The sequence below is a fragment of the Rhinolophus sinicus genome, chromosome 5 (genome assembly GCF_057876585.1).
Source record: "Rhinolophus sinicus isolate RSI-liver-muscle chromosome 5, RSI-T2T, whole genome shotgun sequence".
Classification (NCBI taxonomy): Eukaryota; Metazoa; Chordata; class Mammalia; order Chiroptera; family Rhinolophidae; genus Rhinolophus; species Rhinolophus sinicus.
Window position 1 is genome coordinate 87560232 of NC_142505.1, and position 25252 is coordinate 87585483.

At 39.7% G+C, this 25252-nt stretch overlaps 1 protein-coding gene across 2 annotated transcripts in view; it reads right to left on the reverse strand.

Annotated features, from left to right (window-relative positions):
- Positions 1-25252, reverse strand: part of DPYSL3 (dihydropyrimidinase like 3) — a 108511-nt gene that overhangs the window by 74223 nt on the left and 9036 nt on the right. The window contains exon 1 of one of the 2 annotated variants that reach the window (XM_019739101.3): positions 16777-16972. The exons of the other annotated variant lie outside the window; for it this stretch is intronic. Coding sequence (XP_019594660.1) covers positions 16777-16788 — 12 coding nt within the window. The 5' untranslated portion in view covers positions 16789-16972. Of the gene's footprint in view, positions 1-16776; positions 16973-25252 lie in introns of those variants that run through there. 2 annotated transcript variants of the gene reach the window in all.

Consider the following 25252-nt stretch of genomic DNA (forward strand, 5'->3'; position numbering starts at 1 on the left):
AGTTTTTAAGTTTTGTAATGTTGTAAGTTTGTATTAATAGGATCCAAGGTCTCCTCCCTTAAAACCTTGGGACTAGGAAAGGTTCTCATAGGAAACTACCTTATCACAAAGTTTATTGTAACAGACCCTACAGAAAAGAGATTCCACGGAAGGCTGATTTGACTCAACTTTGTGATGATACATTTATTAAGACCTTACTTAAAACGGACTTCTCATTAACTAGTATAAAAAAGATAGAAAAGACGCTTGGAAGTATGGGCAGAGCTCATGACACTCATGTGACTTTTCAAGTCAAATAGAAAATAATTAGCCAATTAACTTGAGAACACAAGGTAGGCTATTTTACATGATTGTGTCCATACAAGAGAAAACTCTCTGAGGCAGCCAAGCACCCACCACCAGGCTTAGAGTGGGGGCCTGGCTGCTTCTCCTCCTTTGCTCAAACTCCTGTGACCACTGTGGCACCCTAATATTAACACCACGCCCTGGGAACCTTGCAAACCACACACACACACACATCCCCACACCACCACTCCCCAACCACCCCTACCCACCCCACATGCTCTGGAGGGGTCTGCCTGAGGCGAGCAGTTTTCTCCTCCAACAATCCAGGTCTCTACGTCAGTGTTGGCTGCTGGTGTGGGGGGTGGGGACCAATAGACCTTCTTGGCTGATCCCTGGGTCCTTGCTTTCTCCTTACTTAGCAAGAGTCTATTATGACTTCGATAGAGCCAAGGGGGAGCCTAGAGAGCCCACCCTGGAACTCACACATGGAATCCAACTCTGCTGGTCACACAGACTGGTGTTTCAATTCTAGCCCTGCCATGTACTAACTGTGGCACCCCTGGACAAGTTCTTCTAAACTCAGTTTCCTCCTATGCAAAATGGGGATAATATGGTTAACTTACGTGATATAAGGATTAGGTGAAATAACGGAGAGTGCCTGATATTCTGTGAATGCTCCAAGAAACTGGATTCATTAATTAATGAACATACTACATGATGTTGCCCCAGGTCCAGAATGTTATTGAGTGAACCTAGTCCAAAAGAGCCAAACAAATTCTATGGACATATATTCTGGTACAATTTTTTCTAAGGAGGGTAAGTTTAGTATTCTTTAGATTCTCAAAAGGGTACCTAACCCCAGAAAGATCACACAATCCTACTGATATGACAGTGCCTCCCAATCCTTACCTCTAGCCAGAACTTCTTTGTCAGCTTCCAGCTCATAAACCCAAATGCGTACGGGATGTCTCCATCGGAGTGACCCACAGGCATCTCCACTCCACTGCAGTGTGCCACCCAGGTCCCCCTTTGGGAATAAAGGGCATATGATCCCAGCTGCTGCAAGTGCCACTGGCAGAGGTTCTCAGTAGTTGGCCACCTTTGAACTTGGCTTCAGCTAAGCAGATTCACTTTGACTGAGATGCCAAATGCCTTGGGTGGTGGCCGACATCCAATGCTAAAAATGAGAAGTTGAGGCCTAGCCCTCTTATCCCAACTCAGGACAGAACTGAAGGTTCATCCTCTTTTCAGAACACCCCCGCAGAGTCAGCTAAGGTTTCTATTGAGGCTACATTCTCCCTCTAGCCAATTCTGCTTCCTTCCCTTCCCTCCCCCCCTCCCCTCCCCCCTCCCCTCCCCTCCCCTCCCCTCCCCTCCCCTCCCCTCCCCTCCCCTCCCCTCCCCTTTCCTTTCCTTTCCTTTCCCATCCACTGGTGTTGATCTCAAGAGCATTCCCTAAAAAGCCTTCTGCATCTTAATCTTTGTCTTACAGTCTGTTTCTTAGGAAAACTGGAACATTCAACATGTCTCAAATAGGTTCCAGAACCTTCTGCACCTTCTCTAGTTCAGGTGGCGATACTTCGCTTCACCTGGTCTTTAACCAGAAATCTGGGTCTCACTTTTTGGTGCTTCTCACTATCTGCTCCCTTTGCCTATGCCTAAATCAACCTCAACCAGTTTGGGTCATTATCATTCAGGCCTCATCTTAAATGTCACATCCTCACTTACCTGTCTATGAATCTTCAATCATCCCCCCATACTTTCATGTTAAAGTCTAAGATTCTTAATGTGATGTACAAAACTCCCCATAGTCGGCCTCTGCTCATCTCTGTGGCTTCACGTCTCTTCACTCCTGATTGTACTTGATGTTCCAGTAGCCCTAGGAACCAGGGGTGCCTCTCTCATATCCTGCTGGTTCTTGCCCCCAAAGCAGTTGCCCATGTCATACCTTCTGCCGCAAATGACTATTACCCTACTTGAACTGGGAAACTCCAGGCATTACCTCTTCTAGAAAGCTTTCTCTGACACCTACCTATTCACTGTCCCCTGGTGCTTTCTTGGGCCTCTGCCAACTTCCAGCGCTGTGCTTATAGAGTATGTTATAATGACCTGTTTCGTTGGCCATTGCCCTCAGGGTCTGTGAGGAAGGGGCTCTGTTTATTCATCACTGTATCCCAGTGCTGGCCTAGTGCCTCACAGACAGACGCAGGCACTCATGAGATGTGTGCTGAATGCCTTGGATGACTACCTACCAACATACATATACTATATATACGTGCTTGCACACACACATACATGCATGCATTCACCAACAAACTCAAAATAATTGTAAACCCTACTTGAGAGCCATTAATCCTCAAGGACTAATGCATTGGTTGGGGCGGCAGAACGCTTTGGATGGCCCCATGTGCATGTTGACAGGATATCACTTTGGTTGACTCTTAGTGAAAACGTTGTTAAAAAGTTAAAAAAAAAAAAAAAACTCAGTAAAACAATTTTTAAAAGGGGGTGGGGACTGTATTTATGAAAAAGATGTAAGTGTACTCGTCAGTATCCAGCTGGGCTGGAATCATGATCTGTCCACCAGTTTCTTTCACCTTCTGCGGCCTCACGGGCATCCACTCAACTCTACTTATAGTACATGTTTTTCTCTAAACATTAGGCCATTACATATTTCTTTGCTCTGATCACACTGAGAAAATAAAATGAGTATCTTTTCATTCTAATTCCCAATTGGAAAGAATCTAATTGAGTCTGATGTAACCCTACAATCTAATCACCTAAGGAGAAGGTGTGGAGAAATCAAAATACAAACACAAGTGCAAGGGGCCCACCCATATGGACTTAGAGGCATTTTGCAGAGAAAAAGGAGCCATTGTGATCTTGGCGGGACCCAGAAAGATGACTAGTGCACTGATTCTTATCTGCTGTCCACACAAAAGGGGCAGACGAGGATGCACAGAAATTCATACATCATTACCAAGGAAAAGAAAAAAATGTCAAGTTTCAGAAAGTAACATAACTCTCTAACAAGGGCAGGAGAGAATAGATTGAGATAAATTTTGTAAATGTGATCCTGGAAAACTTAAATCTGCCTGCTTGCCCATATGCTAATAAGTGTTCTCAGTACAGGTGTTACCTGGACTCTGTGCCTCTCTCTCCGGCCCTCCTTCTACCTTCTCTCTCTCAGGCTTCTTGGTCTTGTCTCTGCCTACCTGTACTAACCTCATTCCTCTTTTAGATCTTCAAAGAGATCAAGTCCACGAGACCATAGCAATCAACCCACTCAGTCCTACAGCTGAAACACGTGAGGTTAGAGAAGTCACATGGTTTGCCCACCCCTAACCCCGCAGTTAGTGAAGCAAATAGTGTAGGGTTCTGACTCGTACTCCAGAGGTCCACTATCTGTTACATATTGCCTCGCTTTATAGAGGTGTGGGGGGCAGAGGCAGTGTTCACGCCCTGTGCAAACCTTCAGTAATACTAAGCTCAGTCTCACATGAAATAAATTTGTGCACAATATCAGAAAGAGACGGATAAATGCTGAACCAGAAAAAATTACTATTTTGAGATCCAAGGCATACTGACAAGGTGTTGGTGTGAAAAGAGAAAAATAATAGTCAAGAGACCCACGTTTTAGCCATGTCTATTTTATGAACAAATTGTTTGACCTTAAGCAATTCACTTAATCTGCCCTCATGTCTTTAATGGAGAATAAATTCGGTGCTTCCAACCTCTTTGGGCTGAGGATCAAATGAGATCATGGAAATGCCCCTGTTTGAAACCAAATACACTCAAAAAGGCTATATGAACACAAGCCTTAGAATTATTTTTCCATCGTGTTACAAACATATCCAGGACTCATATCTGCTCAAAGGCCTATTTACCATCGCTGCTTTCCAAGTATGACCCTCCTGTAAGTACCTCTCTGTTTTTCAAATTATGTATTTCTCCAGATGCACGTTCTTACTTTTCCAGGCTGATCTCATTTGTTCATTTCCTGTCCATATTTCTAATCTCTCTAAGGTTGCTCTGTTCTATGTCTCTTCCTCACTAGTGTCTATAACACCATCCTATTTACCTTCATCTGCAGATATAATTATCATAATAGGTTTACAGCCTCTTTCCAAGCCATTAATAAAAGTGCAAAATGAAATGTGTCTGAAGCTCATTGATGCAGTATCTTCCTGGAACTTGCAGCATGCCATTTTTCATTCTTGTTGGATTTTTCAGCCAGTGTTGAGGTCATTTCTCTGGTTTAGAGAACCTCCTAACTGAACCCAAGGCTGTTTTGTTTTGTTTTGTTTTAATCATATGGGAAGCAGACTTGTTTCTCATGCTTATAATAAAAATAAAGTAAAATAAAATAAGTTATAACATGCCAACCCATGAGAATAAATCAGTGGGTTCCTTTCCAAATTTTTCCTGTCTCACATCAATGTGAGGGTACTCATTGTAATTCTGTCTCTGTGTGCATCCAGAAATCGAGAGGACCTAAGTTGCCCAAGTGGAATTCCAAATCCTTGTGCTTCTTTCCAGTGAAAACCTGCAGCCAAGTTCCTCCATAAACCGGAGGAATCAGATGATGTATCATCTCTGAGACTTACTACAAAGAAACTTTTCCTTGTTGTTTTTCTCAATAATTTGGCTGACATTAGAGTCCCTTCTTTGCTTCCATTACAACACTTGGCAGTTTCTAAAGAGAAAGGAGTTTGAAAAAGAAAAAAAAAACACAAAGACTAACCCATGGGTGAATAAACTTGAGAAATGGTTTCAATGACATATTATTGCAAATAATTTTCTTTTCTTCTTAGCTTGGAATTAGTTCTTGTTTTGTTTTTTTTAATTGAGCTCAACATGCGGTACTTTGTCTCCTTCTAATCTCTGGAATATATCTGTTCACTTCTTACTGAGCACTTCTGGCAATTCCCACCAGCAATTTTGCCTTTTTTCAGTTCAAGCTCGAAACAGTTGGAAATTCAGAGTGAGTCAAATCTTGGGGCCCCTTCTGAACTACCATAAGGATCTCCAAACGTCTTTTTAAAATACATTAAAAATGCTTTACATACAACCACCTTGGAAATGCTAAATTTTAGTTTCTGAATACAGGGGACAGAAAAGCTGCAAGTATGTTAATACCCTAAGTTATTTGCAGTGTTTGAAGAAAAGTCTAATCTATATCAATTCCTTTCATCCATGAAAGTCTTATAGAAAAGCATGAACTTGGGACAGAGACCTGGTTTTCTATCCGGGTTACATCAAATACGTGCTTTATGAAACTGGGAAATTTTCTTAACCTTTGGGAGTTAGTCTCTTCTTCTATATAATGGTGATAATACTACTGTTTCCATCATGGAACACTGTTTATATTAAATGACCAAAATAGTGGTTAATAAATATAGTGTCTGGTGCACAGTAGGTGATCAGTAAATGTCAGCTGCTTCCCTTTCTTTCAATAAACATAATGGGAAAATCTGTCATCTTTCATTAATACACATGACTTTTTCATAACACTATTACCAGGCAGTTATGAACTACTAAGAGGAAAAATGTCTTTTCATGAATTTAATAACAAGGAGAATAATACTATGCAGGCAGCATTCTAAATGCTTTATACAGTATTCCATTCAATCCTCACAAAGGAAAGCAATTTTACTATTCTCATTTACAGAAAAGGATGCAGAAGTTGAAAATGGTTAAATGACATGCCAGTTAGTAGACGGGTCAAGACTTAATAGATATAAAGCATTCTATGTAATGCCTGCCACATGGTAAATTCTTAATAAATATTAGAAATTTGATGAAGGAATAAGATTTTTTATAATACAATTATATCCCTTCTTGTGATATCCTTTTATTTGTTTTACCATCTTTAGTGAGATATAACTTACATATCATAAAATTCACAAATTCAATGTGTTTTTTTTCCCAGTATGTTCACAGAGTTGTACAACCATCATCACAACTTAAATGTAGAACATTTTCATTACCAGAAAAGTCTTTTATTTTTAAAACCTTGATTTTCATAGATTTCTTAAGGGAGAAATAATATTAAAAATGTCACTTTTCTCATACATTGTTGGTTCGAATATAAAATGGCACAGCCACTCCTGGAAATAATTTGTCAGTTTTCTGTAAGACAAAACATGGACTAGCTATTCAACCTAGCAATTACACTGTTGGGCATTTATCCCAGAGAAATAAAAACTTATGTTCCCACAAAACTTGTACAGGCATTTTTATAGCAGTTGTATTCGTAATAGCCAAAAAGTGGAAACAACCCAAATGTCCTTGAATAGGTAAATGGATAAAGTCTGGTACATCCACGCAATGCAATACTATTCAACAATAAAAAAGTCAAACTATGCTCAGATGAAAAAGTAGTATGCTTAATGAACAAAAATAATTTTACAAAGTGATATAATGAATGATTCCATTTATATAACATCATCAAAATGATACAACTTTAGAGATGTAAAATAGATTAGTGGTTACCAGGCGACAGGGATGGGATAGGTGTGACAATGAGGTGGTAGCATGGAGTCCCTTTGGAGTGATGGAACAATTCTGTATTTTGGTTGTCATGGTGGTTATATGAATATGATAGAACTACACACACACACACACACACACACACACACACACACAAATGCATATAAAAATTGGTGAAATCTGAATAAGGCCCTGTTGTTTTATTAACCATTGTTAGTATCTTGGCTTCAATAGTGTACTATTGTTATATAAGATGTGACCATTGGTGAACACTGAGTGGAGTGTTCAAAAAAACTCTATGTATTATTTTTGCAACTTCCTGTAAACCTATAATTATTTCAAAATAAAAAGGGAAAAGCATGGCATTTCAAAAAGAAAGCCAAGACAAGTTTTGAAGAAGAGGCCCTGACATGAAAGCTGGTATGTATAGGATTTTTGAGACCAGTCTTAGGAGTGACATAACTTGCTCATCATTGCTATAGTCTTCACAGAAAGATGGAAATCACAAGACAAAGTGTTCAAAGTGGAAAATTATTCAAGGGAATGAAAGAACAGATAAAAGCCAAGCCTCAAAGCTGTTTATAAATAAAAGCTAAATTAAAGACTAAGGAAGAGATGCATTAGGAAAGGTGGAAAGATCACAGTAATTAGAATCTGTAGGAGCAAACCCACATAAAGGATTGTCTTAACATGTTATCATGAGGAAAATGACCCAAGCTCCAAAAAACACTCTTAAGGGTTTTAGGGGGGGAAATTATAGTGAAAAAAGGCTAAAGTGAATTTATTTGGATTAAGAGAATAAACACAAAGTAGCACCAATGAACATATCCTCAGAAATAAATGTATCATTATTACACTGCTTCTATAGATAATAACAGTAATAATAAGGACAAAAGTAAAATTATTAAGTGCCATGTGCCCAGGAACTTTTCTAAATGTTTTACATGTATCAACTTATTTAATTCTCATAACAACCTGCCGAGATTGATACTATTATTATGGCCCTTTTTTACAGTGAGAAAACTGAGTCACAATGATATTGCTATTTGACCAAGCTGATACAGCAAGTAAGTGGTAGGGGCCGCTGGAACTGATAGAACTCCAAATGGCCATGAACCCCATTTTGAAATTCAAAATTAAATAAAGGAGATGAATTATTCTATAATTGTAGCATGGCAAATTAAGCCCTAATACCAATTAGTCCCTTAATCACCTAGTCAAAAGAAGAAACAAATTGATTTTATTTGAATTAATGTAAACTTTTAGTTATTCAGGGTCCATTCTGAAGACAGTTTTTATGACTGTAAAATAACTGACGTCCATATGATGAGTAGAGCAATATGGCAGATTAGATAATTTAGCCTGTCCAACACAAAATATATAAATGCACAGTTAGGGGCCAAAGCAAGGGAATTGAAAATAGAAGTAAGCAGGAGAGCTGATACTTTAGCTGCTTTATGGGAATTTGCCAGTTAGTAGGTGCTTCAGGATTTAATGTATATAAAACACTTCGTAACCAAGGGTTTGGGTTTTAAAGCTCCAGAGAAGACAAGAAAGGAGGTCCTTCGGTCCACATCAAAGCAGGAGAGGTTGGAAGAGACAGCCCCCCTCCCACCATATAAATTTTGGTCCCCTGTGAAGAAAATCAAGTAGGAAATCTTATTAAAAAAGAATGATGACAAAAAAAAAAAAAAAAGGATGATGACACGGAGCTTGTTGGCCTTGGTTTATGCTCTTGACGGGGCATTATAGGGTGAGTCTCCTCAGAATATGTAATGATGGGGGGACCCTTACACAGGTATAGATTTTACTCTAAACCACTAGGAATTCCTAAAATGAGATATTAACATTAAAAGCGGTCATGTCAAAGATATCATTGGGATAGCTGGCAAAAGAAAAACCACTCAAAAGAGACACTTTAGACGCAGACTCATTAGAATCTTTCAAAAAAGCACTACTCAACATGGGCTCATAATTAGAAATTACAAAACACACAAGCAAGATTTAGCAGACACAATAAGTACACTAAGTCCCCTCAAAACTTCATATAAGAATCAGATAAAATAAAATGTGTGTTTAAATTAACAAAATTCCCAGTACAGATAAGATTTAAGTACAGAAATAGAATATGACACTATCAAAACAGAAAAATGGAGATTTTTTAAAAGGGGAAGGGCATATAGCTTCTAGAAAAAAAATAGCCAATGAAATCAAATACTTAACGGACGATTAAACAGCAGATTGAATACATCAAAGGAGAGAATTTGTGAGCTGGAATGAAAATATGGTCAAATAACTGATTGTGGCAAAGAATGAAAAGAAATGGAAAATACAATAGAGAAGCTAAGAGACCTAGACATTGGAGAGATGATTCATCATCAATTTATAGGCATTTCAGATAGGAAAGGAGAGGGAATGGAGGAAGGCAATACTCACTGTGATAATGGCTAAGACATTTCCAGAATTGTTCAAAGATGTGACTCCTCAGATTCAAAAAGCATGCTGAGTTCAAAGAAGGAAAAATAAAAATACCTGAATCTTTACTAAAATTGCAGAACTCAGAGACAAAGACATAAAGATTAACTACAAGTGAATTTTGATTCTGAAACCACATCAGCTTTGGAAAGACCCCTGGCATCTTTAAAGTAATATCAAACATCACCCAATACAAGGTTAGTGTTTAGCATATTTTATCTATTCTAATTCTCAGTAATCTATGCAATTCACATGTGGACATGATAAGAATATTTCCTTTGTATGCACATACAGTTTTTCAAAATCTCTATCATGTGATGAGTTTGGTCTTAAGAATGTGGTCTCTGGTTCTGGAGTCAGATGAAAGAGATTCTAACCCTGACTCCACCAACCAGAAGCTTTCTGACCTTAGGCAAGTTATTTAATCTCTGTATCATTTCACTCATCTATAAAATGATGGCACTCATAGATTATCATAATATTTTGTGTTTTAAGTGACATGATACATATAAAATGTTTAAAACAGCACCCAGAATACAGGAAACAATGAATATTACCATTACTGTATTTCATTTGAACTTCATAGTAGCACTGCACTGGAGGCTTTGTTTCCTTTTTCCCAGGGAATTATATTATTTGATAGTTAATGGCTCATTCAGAATCACAATTAGACTTTTTAGAGCTAGGACCAGAATTTATGTCTCTTGTGTCCTACCATTCTGAGTTCTCTTTTTAAGCATTGCTCTCATAAAAATGTTTTTCAATAAAGGATTTATCCTGGGTATCCACTGCATAAGATAACACACCTCTCAAACCTTCAAACATTCCCTTTATATTTACTGGTCTGTTAGAGGGGGGCTTACCGACCTTCTTAATACACTCTCTGACTTTTCTATTTTTACTGCATCTCTAGGCTGTACACATCAGTTCAGTTAGGACTGGCATTCAGTTATGTATAAGTATTTGTAAGGGAGGCTGGAAAGTGGAGTTTTTCAAGCTGGACACACAGCCACCCTCAACAAAATCAAGGTTTTCTTAAAACAAAGGAGACAACTGATGATTGGTTACACATATAAGAGGTGTGGTCTGAGAAGCAGATGACACCTTTGGAAAGAAGGAGGCAGCCAAGAGAATGCAAGAGGCTCCCAGGGTTTGTGGCCCTGCACATGCTGTGTAAGGGTCTGCATAATTTGGCCGTGGCTGACCTCTCTGGCTTTACCTTTTGCCCAACTAACGTCCTCACTATCTACAGGATTTCAGGTTCTTAAGTATACCATGCTTTCTCTTTTATAGATCCTCTGTCTGGAAACACCCTCCCCTCCCATTCTATACCACCACCACCACCACCACCACCACCACCACCAGCATCACCCACCATTACACACACACACACACACACACACACACACGCACACCAGCATACATTTCCATCACCATACCATACATGCATATTTTGCCAGGCTAACTAAATATGCATGTCCCCCAAGTCCTGGTTCAGCACCCCCATCTGTCCCTTAGATCTTGTGGCCCTTGGTGCATACCCCTATTAGAACACCTATCACAGTGTACTGTGTGTTTGTGACAGTGGCCCACCTCCCCACCCCACATTTTCCAAACTGTTAGCATCTGAAAGGCAGGAGGAACTCTATTCTGTTTTCACCAGGTCAGGTTGCATTTTACTCATTTTTGGTTCACCAATTATTTCCACAGTATCGGGTACCAAAAGAGTGACCAATAAACATTCGTGGCATAAATAAATGAATAAATTCAACTCTGACTGTGTTCATAGGAGGGAAAACACAGTGCAGACAGACAGTAATAATAGTTATTGTGTATTGAGGGTTTATAAAATGTGAAGCATGATGGGTTTCAAGCTTTAGATGAATTATCTTCTTTTATTTTTCTAACAACTCTACAATACACATGGAATTACCATGCTCATTTTACAAATGAAGAAACTGAGGCTCAGAGAGGCAATTTGCCTCTCATATAAAACATTGATCAGGGATTTGAACCCCGGTTGTTTCTACTCCACAATCTAAACCCTTAATGACCAGGCTATGTTGTGATACTCGAGTTGGCTGTATGTTCTGAGAGAGAGCTGCAGCACGAAGCTCCAGAGCACCGAACAGCTGTTAGGTAGTACAGATCGTGCTGACTCAGTAACAGGCATTTTATCTTATCCGAAGAGAGAATGAAAAGAGAGAAAAGCGAAAGGCTAGGGGGTCTTTCTTTGGGGAAAGAGAGGAAGCAGGGTGACAAATGAAGTAAACTGAGAATCCACATCAGAACAACCACAGACTCAGTCTAAGAGAGGCATTTCATCTATCAATACCATTCTGACAACCAGAGAATTAAACATCTCTGGGGAAAGGGTTCCCATCTTGACTCACAAGGGCAAATGCTGAGTTCTGAAGCCTGTTCTCCACATGGGGTTTAGCAAAAGCAGCTTCCCAGATGGCCTCATAATCCCTGAAGCACGCATTAACATCCCAGTCCCACTGGAAAATTGGCACAGGCAGCAAGTTATACAGAAAGCAAGCTTATCATAAGAATAATAAAAGCTTACATTTATTGGGCACTTATAATCCATCTCAGGCAACTGAGTGGTTATTTCATTTAATCCTCCAAAAGAATATAGTGAGATAGGCATTATCCCCATTTTACAGACATGGAACCAAAGGACAGCAGTTGTGCTTGTTAGTTGCCTACTGTTTCAGCCCCAAGCCCATCCTTCTATCGTCTATACTCTCTGTAACCTCTACTCGGCTGGGACTCTGCAAACTACATGACCCAGGACCCTTCACCAGCTAGTTTCCTATGAAGTTCTGCAAACAGAAGCCAGAAAATGGAGAAAGTGAACCAAATAAAGGGACCAGAACTTCCTTCCTGCTCCCCTGTTCCGGCAGCATCACTCCTATAGCTGCAGTTGTCTCCTGTCTCCACCTTCTCTTGGTACTTCCACGCCCAATTTTGTCACACCTTCTCAAGGGCGTGGGAACAGATAGGCGGAGATCTCTCCTCAGAAATCTGAGCACCGACCCTGCAGGGCAGCCCCTCTGAGCACCTCCATTCTAGCAGTTCTCTCTCTTTGTTCACTCAGCTTTGGGTGGTTGCTGTTTTCCTCTAGCTACTGTCTCTGGTTTTACTTCTATGTTCCTTTTTCACTCACCAGCTTCCAGCACGTATATACCCAATTCTCTGTAGTAAATCCCAGTGTCTGAAGTACCTAGGATGGTGTCTGTTTTTATGACTGAATATGGACTGATACAAAGATGTTAAATATCATTTCTAACATCACATATCTAATAAGCAGCACTGCTATTCCTAAAGTCAGGTTTTCCACAGACGTTTAAATAGACAGATTTATCTGCTGTGGGGAACTAGGGCCACAGCAAATAATCAGCAAATAATCAACACACATATGTTGAAATGAACCAATTTCTCAGTGCTCACACCATAATTACATTTTTGTTAATAATAACATATGTGTATAAATCTTTAGCATTTGGAAGGGATTTCATAGGCATTACTTCATATGATTAAAAAAGGAAATATATTATAGTTAAGAGTGTAACCTTTAGAGTAAGATAGACATTAGTTTAATCTTGGCTCTGCCGTATAATAGCTATGTGATCTCTGGCATGTTACTGAACCTTGTACCTTTGTTGAAACTTAATTTTGTTATCTATGAAATCTGGTTACTAGAACTACCTACCTCATACAGCTGCTATGATCATGTAATTAATATAATATAGTAGTATGTCAAGAACTGTATAGGGTCTGAGATTTTATCCTACTTACAACCTAACAAGTTAGCTTGTTAGTATTTCATGGATGCTGACCGAAGACAGGAGATTCCTGGGTCAGAGACAAATGATTTCACTACTCATGAGAAAAGCATTAGCCAGATTTTCATGTTGGCTTTCACTAATTGCTCATGCTGTTCAATTCTCACAGGGATGATGCAGAGGGATGAACATGGAAGTCTGCACACACAGTGGGTTGTGTTACAGAACACTGTGCTTGGAGGATTCACTATTTTTATAGTAAACTATAGTAACACTACTCTTTGGGGGAAATGTTACCTCATTTGCCAAGCTTGCTCACTGAAAACACAACCATGAGAAATAATCCAGGTAAAGAGGAGTCAGAGCTTTGCATTTTGAGGATAACCAGTAAGGACATGCAGGGATATTCAAAGCCCATGGTGGATTGCCTCTCCCAACAACATTTATGAAGTACTTAGTAATTACATAGTAAATGGTAGTAATCACTATGAATCTCATAAAACCCAATACTCACCCTAATTTATAGATGAGGAAACTGGCTCAGAGAAGTGAAATGACTTGCTTAATGGTAATATGTTTTGGGGACGTGATCACTCTGGGTCCCAAAATCAGAAATCATGACCCCAAATCCTCTGCCCCTTCCTCTCCATCAAGATGCCTATTTGTAAGGATAAGTAGCACATACCATTAGCCTAGGACTGGCTACATAGTTTGTGGGGCTCAATGTCCACTATTTCTAGAATTCTTGAACTTTTGCACCAAAGGGGCCCAAAATATAATCTATTTTACTGGGTTCTGAACTGTATTTACGAGGTACCTGGTTGTCCTCTGAGCTTCCTCAGAAGCTACCAAGGGTAGGGACACATAAAGGGAAGGTTGGGGAAGAGCTCTATCCAAGCAGCTCCACTGTTATTGGGGTTATGCATAAGATTACTTTGGATTTAATTTTAAAGGGAAGGCATGCTCCTAGAAAACCTCTGACTTAACTCAGCTAATATTTTGTTTTAAAGGTAGAGAAGGTAAGACCCACAAAGAAGAAGGAATTTGGCCAAATTTACACAATGAGTAACAGAACCACATCTCACCTTTGCTCTCCTGGCTTTCAGACAAATGTTCTGTCCTCCAGGCTGGAGTTTGCCTCAGACAAGTGTAAGAGCTGTTATATAATGAGATGTGCTTCTAAAACCAGACAGTACCAAGCCACTATCAGGAAACTGCGCACTTCTAATTCCCTGGCTAGACTTGACAATGATCTCTCATACCAGCTAATGTAACACAGTGCCTGGAGTCAGAAAAGCTTGGTACGACTCCCTGCTACACTGGGTAATGAGCTAGCTGATGTTCATTCATTCACTATTTCATTCAAATATTCACTGACGGTCTATTATATGCCAGGGACTGTACTAATTACCAGGGATATAACTGTGAAAAAGATAGATGCATAAATAAGTTACTGAAACTTTCTCATTCATTCATTCAAAAATGTATATTGAGCACCTACTATAAGTCAACCACTGTGTTAGGTACTAGGGGCACTGCCCGCAAAAGGCTCCCAGGCTAGTGGGAAAGAGGTAAACAAGAATCTATAAGACAGAATGATAAGTGTCAAACAGAGGTGCATTTGGGAGTACACAGATACACATCACCTGGCTTTGAGGACCCAGGGAAAGATCTCTGGAAACACTCAAGGTGAAGCTGAGATTTGCGGGAGAGAGAGAGCACAGCCCAGTTACCGCATCTATAAAATAGGACTAATATTTTTCTCTCAGGAATGCTATTGTGGTCCAAAGAAAGACATCAGTTTTCCGTATCTGCAGGGGATACATTCCGAGTCCCCAGTGAATGCCTGAAACTGTGGATAGTACCAAACTCTACATGTATTATGTCTTTTCCTACCTATGATAAAATCCAATTTACAAAATGAGCACAGTAAGAGATTAAAAATAGTAACTAATAATAAAACAGAACAATTATAAAGTACGGTAATAAAAGTTATGTGAATGTGGTCTCTCTCTCTCTGATAACTGATCTGATATCCCAGACTGTTACCAAGTCACAAATGAGCAGGGAGCGTTGACAGCGTGGACACACTGGACAAAGGGCTGATTCACCTCCCAGGCAGGACTGGGCGGGATGGTGGGAAATGTCCTGACGTGACTCAGAAGGGCACGCAATTTAAAACTTATGAATTATTTACTTCTGGAAGTTTTCATTTAATATTTTTGTACTGCAATTGACCTGAACTGAGACTGTGGAAAGTGAAACTGCATGTAAGTGGGGACTACTGATGCCTGCGTCCAGCCTGGCACGCGGGGATGGACGGCACTGCATGTTACTTTGTGTCCCTATCTTCATACACACAGGAGCTGACCATGACTTTACGTCTGTCTGCGGCTGATGACCAATAAAGTCAGCAGCCCACAGAGGAAGAAATCTTTGTCTCCAGCCTCATTAGCATTAGGGACCAAGCAAGTAACCAGGCCCAGACAGTGGCCTTGGAAAGGACCCTGCACTGCTGGCCACTTCACTTGGGAATTTCACCCTGTGGCTAAGACTGAACCAAATACAATTTTCCGCCTAAAGTGGTTTCCTCCCCCACCCCACCCCATTGTCTCCCCCCACTCCTCCACCCCCACCCTTCCCACCAAGTGATTTATGTCTCACGGAGGGCCTTTTCCCCTTCATAGCCCATCTGGCCTTCCTGCCTCAGCCTGCAGGGAGGGTGTAATCCTGTGTTTGCAGCTTTACAGATGGTTTCTATGGAAATTATGACAATATTACAGCTACTGTGGAGCCACATCATTGCTGATTGAATGAGGAGACGGGACTTGAAAGGGGAAATTTGGAATCAACGATCAACAGCCTAAGTCCTTAGAGACAATGACTAGTTTTCGTAATGTTGTTCCTATCAACAGTGAAAACAATAACAAACCACTATTGTTCTTAAGTTAACAATAGGAAGAAGGGTTATTTCTCAAGTCCTTTGTAGAAACTAAACAACTACAGGCCCCAAGCAAGTGCTCACTGGCAATATTCAGAATGAGGATCTCACTCGCATGTGGAATTAAAAAACAAACAAACAAGCTCTTAGATACAGAGAACACATGGGAGTTGCAGAGGTGGGGCTGGAAGGTGGGCTAAAGGGGAGAAGGGAGTCAAAAGGTACAAACTTCCAATTATAAAATAATTAAATCCTGGCATGTAATGTACAGCACAGAGACTATAGTTAACAACACCTTATCCCATATTTGAAAGTTGCTAAGAGAACGGGTCTTAAAAGTTGTCATCACAAGAAAATAAAACTCTGTAACTGTGTTAGTACGGTGACGGATGCTTACTAGACTTAATGGCAGTGATCATTTTGCAATGGACATATACATAGTGAATCACTACGTGACACACCTGAAACTCATATAATGTATGTCAATTATACCTCGATAACAAATAAAAGACATCAAACAAAATCAAAAAAGAGTAAGGTAAAATTTTAGATACAGGTTACAGAAACAAAGGGTATAACTTAAATAACTGAATCCTTCAAATTTCCACCATGTCACACAAGACCAGGCTACAACTGAATATGACTGGGTGTGGTTTGACAACTGCTCTCTCAAAGCATCACATGAACTGTGTAAGGAATTGGGAAACAGAAAGGCTTATTTAGGGGAAAGGAGTGGTCAGCATCACCTAATAGTTTCCAAATGCTGAGACAGTAAAGAAAGGAACCACAGACCTGCACCTCCATTGAAGATTTCTCGCCAGCACTGTTTCTTACTTCTGCTGTGGCCAATATTTTCTCCCATGAGAATGTAATCTCTCTCTCTCTCTCTTTTTTTTTTTTTTCCAACTACGTTTTGAGGTTAACTTGAACAGAATTCTCTTCTTGGTAAAAGAAAATGTAATGCTTTTGTTTCATTTCAAAAGCAATGCTAGGTCTTTGTAGAAAATGTGGGAAATGTTGCAGAAGGAATAAAAGCCAACCCAAGTTATCCATTATCCCACTGAGACAGGTTAGTTAGCGTGTTGTTAGGCAGACAGGAAGGTCCCTGGTAAAATGAACAAAAGACAGCCCAATCCTAAAACTCCAGGTTTTGAAGTAACTTATTCACTCCAGGATAAAATGTAACAGCAACTTGAGGTTAATAAATTATCTCATAAAATTCCTTTTGCCGGGCAAACGGAACAGATCTGTTGGTTGGAATGGGTTATTTTGCCAATCCCTTCAGGATGGGCAAACAGAACAAACCTGATAGATGAATTCTGTTAAAAGATGCCAGCTCCCCTTCCCCAAATAGGCAAGGGAAGGTACAAAACTAAGAGCTTTTGCCTCAGTCAGGGGGCATCCCATTCGGGAACACCCTCCCACTCAGGAGTTGCATTTCTTTGCTTTTTAATAAACTGTCTTCTTTTGCAACTCCTTGGTCCGTGTTTCCATTCTTCGGTTTCAGAGACACGATCCCGGCACTCACTCATTCACTCACACAGAAAAAATGTCCGACATCATCACTGCTCAGAAATATACCTCTGCTAAGATTTTGCTCAATTTCCATTTAATTTTTTACTGTGGCTGACAGCATGGGTTTAGGGATTTGCAAGCTGAGCTCGTGCATATTATTTAACCTCTCTAAGCCTGTTTTCCCACCCAAGGAGTTGATAACACCTTCTTTCAGAGGGCTAAGGGCCTTAAGAAACCACAAACACTTTCTCATGCCATTATTCTTCTGCAGCATCAGTTTTAATGTCTCTATAGTGTTGTTATATGAATATGCCGTACATTATTTATAATATCCTATTACTGGATCACTTGTTCTGTATATTTACTATCACAAAACATAGAGTGACTTCTTATCATCTCCAGCCCTTCCTTTTGTTTTCCTGTGTTATTCAGCAGAGAGGTTGAAGTCAACTGATTTACACCAAATACACTGAGTCCATGTGACTGTCGGGGACACTGAAGACCAGCCGTCAGGAGTGGGTGGCGAGTGCCCTCGCAGAGCTGAGCTAGTGGAGAGAGTAGAGGAGCACTAGGTGGGATAACAGAGAATTTGGTTCTTAGCTCTACCCCCAACCCCCTTCTACTAACTGTGTAACTTGGACACGTGACCTAATCTCTCTTCTCATTTGTAAAATAGGTATAATTATAGTTCCTCCTTCCAAGGGTTTTTGTGAACAGATTAAATCAATGTATAGTGCTTTAAATTTTATTTTTTTGGGGGGATATTGGGGAACAGTTTGTTTTTCCAGGACCCATCAGTTCCAAGTCAAGTCTACGTTTTCAATCTAGTTGTGGAAGGCACAGCTCACTGGCGCATGTGGGAATCGAACCAGCGACCTTGATGTTAGGAGCACTGAGCTCTAAGCAACTGAGCCAACCAGCCACCCTTGTATAGTACTTTACAAAGTACCTCGGCACAGCCTTATTCCCAATAGCCCCACAATGGAAACAACCCGGGTGTCCATCATGTAGCGAATGGATAAACATACAACAGAACAGTACCCAGCCACAAAAGAAGGAATAAAGTACTGATACATGCGACAATATGGATGAACCTTGAAATGTTATGCTAAGTAAAATAAGCCAAACAAACAAAAAAGGCCACCTATTGTATGATTCCATTTATATGGACTGTCCCGAATACCCAAATCCAAAGGGACAGAAAGCAGATTAGTGGTTGCTAGGGGCTAGAGAGAGTGGGTAATGGGGAGTTAGTGCTTAATGGATACTGTTTCCTTTTGGGGTGATGGAAAAGTGCTGGAACGAGATAGTTATGACCACACAACACTGTAAATGTATTTCATACCACTGAATTGTACTTTAAAGTATTTAAAATTGTACATTTTATGTTATACACATTTTACCACAGTAAAAACAACACCAACAAAATAAAACAGTGCCTGGCATATACTAAGCACTCAATGATTTTTATTTTTCATCCTTATTCCCCTCTGAGGGTCGCATTTTTCATATTTATAAACGAAAGGGACAAAATAATCTTTGAAATTGCTTCTAACTCTGAGATTCTACACTCTAGCTGGATGCACCTGCCTTGTTGTAGGGAAATTGTTTCGTGAATATCTGCCTTCTCCCTCCTCTGGCACGACCAGGGCCCAGTGCATCCCTCTGAGTACTCATTTTGAAGCTGCCATCACCTCTTCAAGTACCTGATAAATCTCTGATTTCTAGTGACTCTGAAGAGGCTCATGGTGGACTCTCAGTAAATATCTGTTGGACCCATGAATAGATGAAAGAAAAAAAGAATTTAAGAGCAAATGCCTAGCCATTGCCTCTCATTGCATGCCTCGAGCGGAGCCAACCCGTGCTGCATTCCTGAGCCCTAAGTCAGATTTTGTGCAGTGAGTACACATCTTCCAAAAGGTAATAAACACCTTCCCAAGTACACCTACCCCTTCCCCTGAAAATTCCTAATCATACTTTTATTGGACAAGCCATTCTTGCAGTTCCCAAAGCTCCACTTTTGTATCTGTTGACATGTCTCAAGGGCAAGTGAGCCTAGCAGTCTCTCTGTTCAATTAATTAATACTCCAAGAGGACTTACTTCCTACACTTACCTCTCCTCTGTGCAGCTCCAAGCTGTTTGCTGCCTTCGCAGGTCTCCTTTCCTAGCACTCCTGCAAATCCTCATTTTAAACTTGATCTCCTTCTTTCTCATCACCTGGACTTCTTTTATTTCTTTCCCACTGTCATTTTCAGGTTACCCTCTTGAACCTCCCCCTTTCTTCTGGTTTTGTTTTTTGAGGCTTTTTTTTGTTTGTTTGTTTTTATAAGAGTTGATTTGAGCCAACCTGACGACAAATGCCAGGGAGCGAGTTCTCAAATGTTCCCCTGTGTTTGTTCTTTACAAAACCTTGCCTCTACTTCATAGATCTGCATTCTCTAAAATACCGTGCATCGTTCTCTTCATTGTCAGATATGCATTTTTAATTCCTTCCCCCAATCTCTGACATACTGAAGAAGGAAACAAGTGTTTCTTGTTATGTAGTTATCAGATCTACTTTAAATGTCTGAATCTTTTTAAATGTCTAATCTTTTAAAAATTAGAGTCACTCTGTCACTCTAATACACACACACACATACACATTGTGACCCTTTTCTTATATTCAAGACCAAGGGTTGGTAAACTATTGCCCTTGGGCCAAATCCAGCCCACAACTTGATTTTGTTAATAAAGTTTAATTGGCACATAGCCCCCCACCCCCGTTCATTTACATATTGTCTATGGATGCTTTTGTTATACAAAGCTTTGTAATTAGGACAGACACCTTATAGCCTGCAAAGCCTAAAATATTTACTTCCTGGACCTTTATAGAAAACATTTGCAGATTCCTGTTGTACACAATCAAGAGACATCTCATCCTTTTTTTGCAAACCCTTAGTTGACTGCATGCATTGCCAAATATGGCCTTCATTTTCATATCACCCACACCCATTTGAAACTCCCTGCTCCCCATACCCTGTAATCTCATTAAAATGTTCCCTAAACGTACCACTGGCTGGCTTCCCAACCCTCCCTTGGTGGTGTGTAGGAGAAAACTATATCTCTGGAAAGGTTTTCCTTCCCTATCTATTGTGCGAGATATCATCATTTATCAACTGTATTTTTTTTTCCTTCTCACTCAGTATCCATTTATCACAACTTTCCATTTCATTGGTTTTATTTATTTCTAAGTGATAGAATGTGGGAATATTAGCGGAAAAACAGCCCCTCCCTAACCTACTTCCAAATAAACATAAGCATTGCATCTCTTCTCTTAGTATGTAGTCTAGCTCTTGAAAACAAACCAAAAGGTCTGCCCTCAATAGAGACTGTCCAGAATGGGCAGTGTGCAGGCTCTGGGTCCCTGTAGACCTGTGTTTGAGCCTGGTTTCTGCCACCATCCTTTAAATCAGGCCAACCCCCCTCCCCCCAGCAAGCCACAGCACCCAACAAAGATTATCATTCGGCACTTGGGACTTATGACAACTGTCCTAGTCCCTCTCCAATTCTTCCCTTTCTCTATCTCTTGGCAGCTTTGTAGGGCCTCATAGCTTCTCATGTTTTCTGATTTAGCTACTGTGTTCACCTTTTGGACTTGACCAAATTCTGCTCTCCTGTTTCAATTCCATGAGCCCCATCTTCTCACTCTCCAGAAAGTTGCGCTGAAACAGGGCCTGGTTGGGACCCCACAAAAGAGGCCTTGCCTCTGGCCTAGTACTTAACAATTGATCAACTCCCTCCCTGTGGTTTGAGCTTGGAATGTCCCCTGCCCCAGTTCCCTGCTTTAGATACTTACCGTGAAACTTATGCTTGCTGACTGCTCACAAGACCCCATGCTTACTGATCACAAACTCTATGGCCTAACGTTCTTTCCAGGTTACTGGGTTGATGAGCATGTTAGAGACACACATCGCCTGAGGGAAGACTGCATACAGACCCCTGGAACCATCTCATGGTCTCTGGAGGAATGTCCAGATTTTCCCTTCAATATCCCAGGCTGGTCTGAGAATGGTAAGGCAGTTTTTGGAGGTGTTAACCCTCTACCTTCTCAGACCACTGGTGCTCTGAAAATAAGCGCTTATTCTATGACCCAACTCCTGTGTTGGTCGAGATTGGCTGAGCGGTGCAGGCAGCACCAGCCATGGACTCGTTTGGCCTCTGGTTTCACCCCTACTTAAAAAGTTGGCATTTTTATTTTGGATAATACTCTTAGCCAAGCCAGTTCTAGGTGCTGGATCCCATTCAGTACCCACACTTAGGTGCTACCACATGAAAGGAGAACAGCAAAGTGGTGTATGAAAAGCAATCAGACAGGCCTACAGTTTAAATCCTGACTTTGCCCATTTCTAGTTGTATAATTATAGGAAGTCAAGTAACCTCTCCAAGATTCAGTTTCTTTTGCAGACTATGTAGGTATTAATACTTATTTTGCAGAGTTATCGCGAGAATTAGAGATAGCAGTGCCTTGCATAAATTAGTATTCCATATATGGACCTTCCATTAGAACACATATTGAACCTCATATGTGTGTCCCCAAACCCAAGGAAGAGTAAAAGTTCAAGAGAGTAAGGTGAGAATTACTTTGGTAGAGAAAAGTTTTGTTCTTTTAGTGGATCTCCTTTTACAACTTGAACTTTGTTTCAATGTTTTTATCTCCCGCTAAGATTTAAAATCTTCTTCTTCCCATGTCTTTTACTTTGTCCCACTTACCAGGCTCTTGTGGCCCCTTAATCTCATTTGCTGTTGAGCAATGTGGTCCAGGCTGCACCCGTCTTTCTTACAGAATTTACACAAAAGGCTTCTCTGGCATTCTACACCCTAGAGTCCTGCCTGTGAAGTTTCATATAGGAAGCAAGCATCCCATGCTCAGTGTTCTTGTAACATAAAAATGACCACACCACATGTGGACATTGCTAAGAATATTCCATTGTCAAATGACAATGAAATGAATGTGTGCTAAGATTTAGCTAGAAAGAGGTTAATGAACTCCTTATTTACAATAGCAAAAGAAGAGAAAATAAAGTAAAATCAAAACTGAAAAAAAATGTAAATCTTCAATTAAAAGGAATTAGTAATTAAATATATGATACGTCACAATGGAGTCCTATATGGCCAATGTAAAGCATGCTTTAGAAAATCTTTGATGCTCTGTAAAGATGCCAAAATAACTTAAGGTTAAAAAATACAGTTTGGGGTTTCCGGTCCAGTATGTAAGGGGCTTAGAGGTTGCTGCTCCATCTTAACAACAAGTAAAAAGCTGCGCAAACTAACAAATCAACAACTCTTTTAACTCTTTTTAGATCCAGCAGAAACGTGAGGTCACAGGGAAAACTGATGCCCCCCAAATTGGAGAGACAGATGGGTAGATAACAAAGAATCACAACTTACCCGAGCAGAAACCCACAAGCAAACGCTTTCATGGGAACCAACCAGGATAGGAAAACCTGAACTGCAGTTGACAAACTGCTGGAGGCTCTGTGTGGACAACTCTTGAGAGTTAAAACCTCCAGGGGAACCCAGTTATCAGAGGGCCCTCACAGATTTGACCATTACCTCCAAGAGCGCTACTCGATCCTCATGGTGAATAGCAGAGAAAAGTCTCCTCCTGCTTCTGGAAGGGGCAGGGGGAAAAGAACCATTTGAAGTACACCAGAGCATTCAATTCTTCTTACCAAAGCCTGCCTTTAGGAGAAACTATTTTACCAGAGCCTAACCTACCTGAGGGAGAAGGGGAAGTCCAAACCAGTCAACTCTAGCCTTCCATGGAGGAGAGGGAAATATACAAGTACAATTCCAGCCCCCTCCAGCCATCCTGTTCCACCTAAGGAGGGCAGGCACTGAGAAGTGTGGTGAAGTCCATGGTCCAGGGGACACGAGCTCACCTAAAGACGAGCTCCTAATCTCAGGACTACAGAATGCTACCTGCCCTCCATGCGTTACCGCTACACTACTAAAGTTCTGTTTATTGGAGTTCATTTTATCCAGTGCATCATGTCCACCTTTGAACAAAAAAAGTACAAGGCATTCTAAAAGGCAAAAAACACAGTTTGAAGAGACTGAACAAACATCAGAACCAGAGTCAGCTATGGCAGGAATGTTGGAATTATCAGACCAAGAATTTAGAAAAATTATGATTAATGTGCTTCAATGGAAAAAGTAGACAACGTGCAAGTATAGATAATGTAAGCAGAGAGATGGAAATTCTAACAAAAAATTTAAAAATGCTAGAAATAAAAAAACACTGTATGAATAATGCCTTTGATGGGCTCTTTACTAAACTAGACATGACTGAGGGAAAAAATCTCTCAATTTGAGGACATACCAATAGAAACTTCAAAACTGAGCAAAGAGAAAAAAAGGCTAAATAAAACAGAACAAAATAGTCAAGAACGATGGGACAACTACAAAAGGTGTAACATACACATAATATGCGTATGAATAACAGAAGAAAAAAGAAACAGATGCATTGTTTAAAGCAATAATGACTAAGAATTTCCCCCAAATTAATGTCAGGCACCAAATCACCACAGAATCGAAGAAGCTCAGAGAACACCAAGCCCAAGAAACTATACCTAGGCATATCATATTCAAATGTCAGAAAACTAAAAAGACAAAAATCTTAAAAGGAGCTAGGAAAAAAAAGGACACTTTGTTTATAGAGAAGCAAAGATAAGAATTGCATCTAATTTCTCAGAAACCATATAAACAAGAAGAGAATGGAATGAAATATTTAATGTGCTTAGAGAAAAAAAACCACCTAGAATTCTGATGTTGGGAAATATCTTTCAAATATGATGGAGAAATAAACACTTTCTTACACAAAAAATGAAGGGAATTTGTTGGCAGTAGATCTGCCTCACAAGAAATATTAAAAGAAGTTGTTCATAGGGAAGGAAAATGACAAAGATCAGAAATTTGGATCTACATAAAGAAAGGAAGAGCATTGAAGAAAGAATAAGGGAAGATAAAATAAAAACTTTTACTTTTCTTATTCTTAATTGATCTAACATATAAGAGTTTATTCAAAATAATAATAGCAAAAATGCATTCAATTATGCATGCGTATTATGTATGCTTATGTATAGCAAAGATGACTAGCAGCAATAGAAATTTTAAAATATTTTGAGCTAACCTGAAACTAATAAAAAAAATCATGAGTTAAAAAATAAATATTTTGATCTAAATAAAGGTAAAAATATAATATATTAAAATTGGTGGGAGACAATTAAAACGGTGCTTAGAGGGAAATTTATTTTAAAAAAGATGGAATGCATATATTAGAAAAAAATAAAAACCTAAAATCAATAGTGTAAGCTTCCATCTTAGGAAATTAGAAAGAGAAGATGAATTAAACCCAAAGTCAGCAGAAGAAAAGAAAGAATAAACATTAGAACATAAATCAATGAAATTGAGAACAAGAAATGCATAAAGAAAATTAACAACACCAGACGTTGGTTCTTTGAAAATAATCAACAAGCTTCCAGCCACGATAACTAAGAAGAAAAGAGAGCTGACACAAATTACTTATATCAGAAATAAAACAGGGACATCACTACAGATCCCATGGATATTATAAGACTAACAGAGGAATATCATGAACAACTCTATGCCCACAAATAGCATAAGCTAGACAAAATGCATTAATTCCTTAAAAGACAAAACCTGCTAAAACTCACACAAGAAGAAATAGATAATCTGAATAGACCTATATCT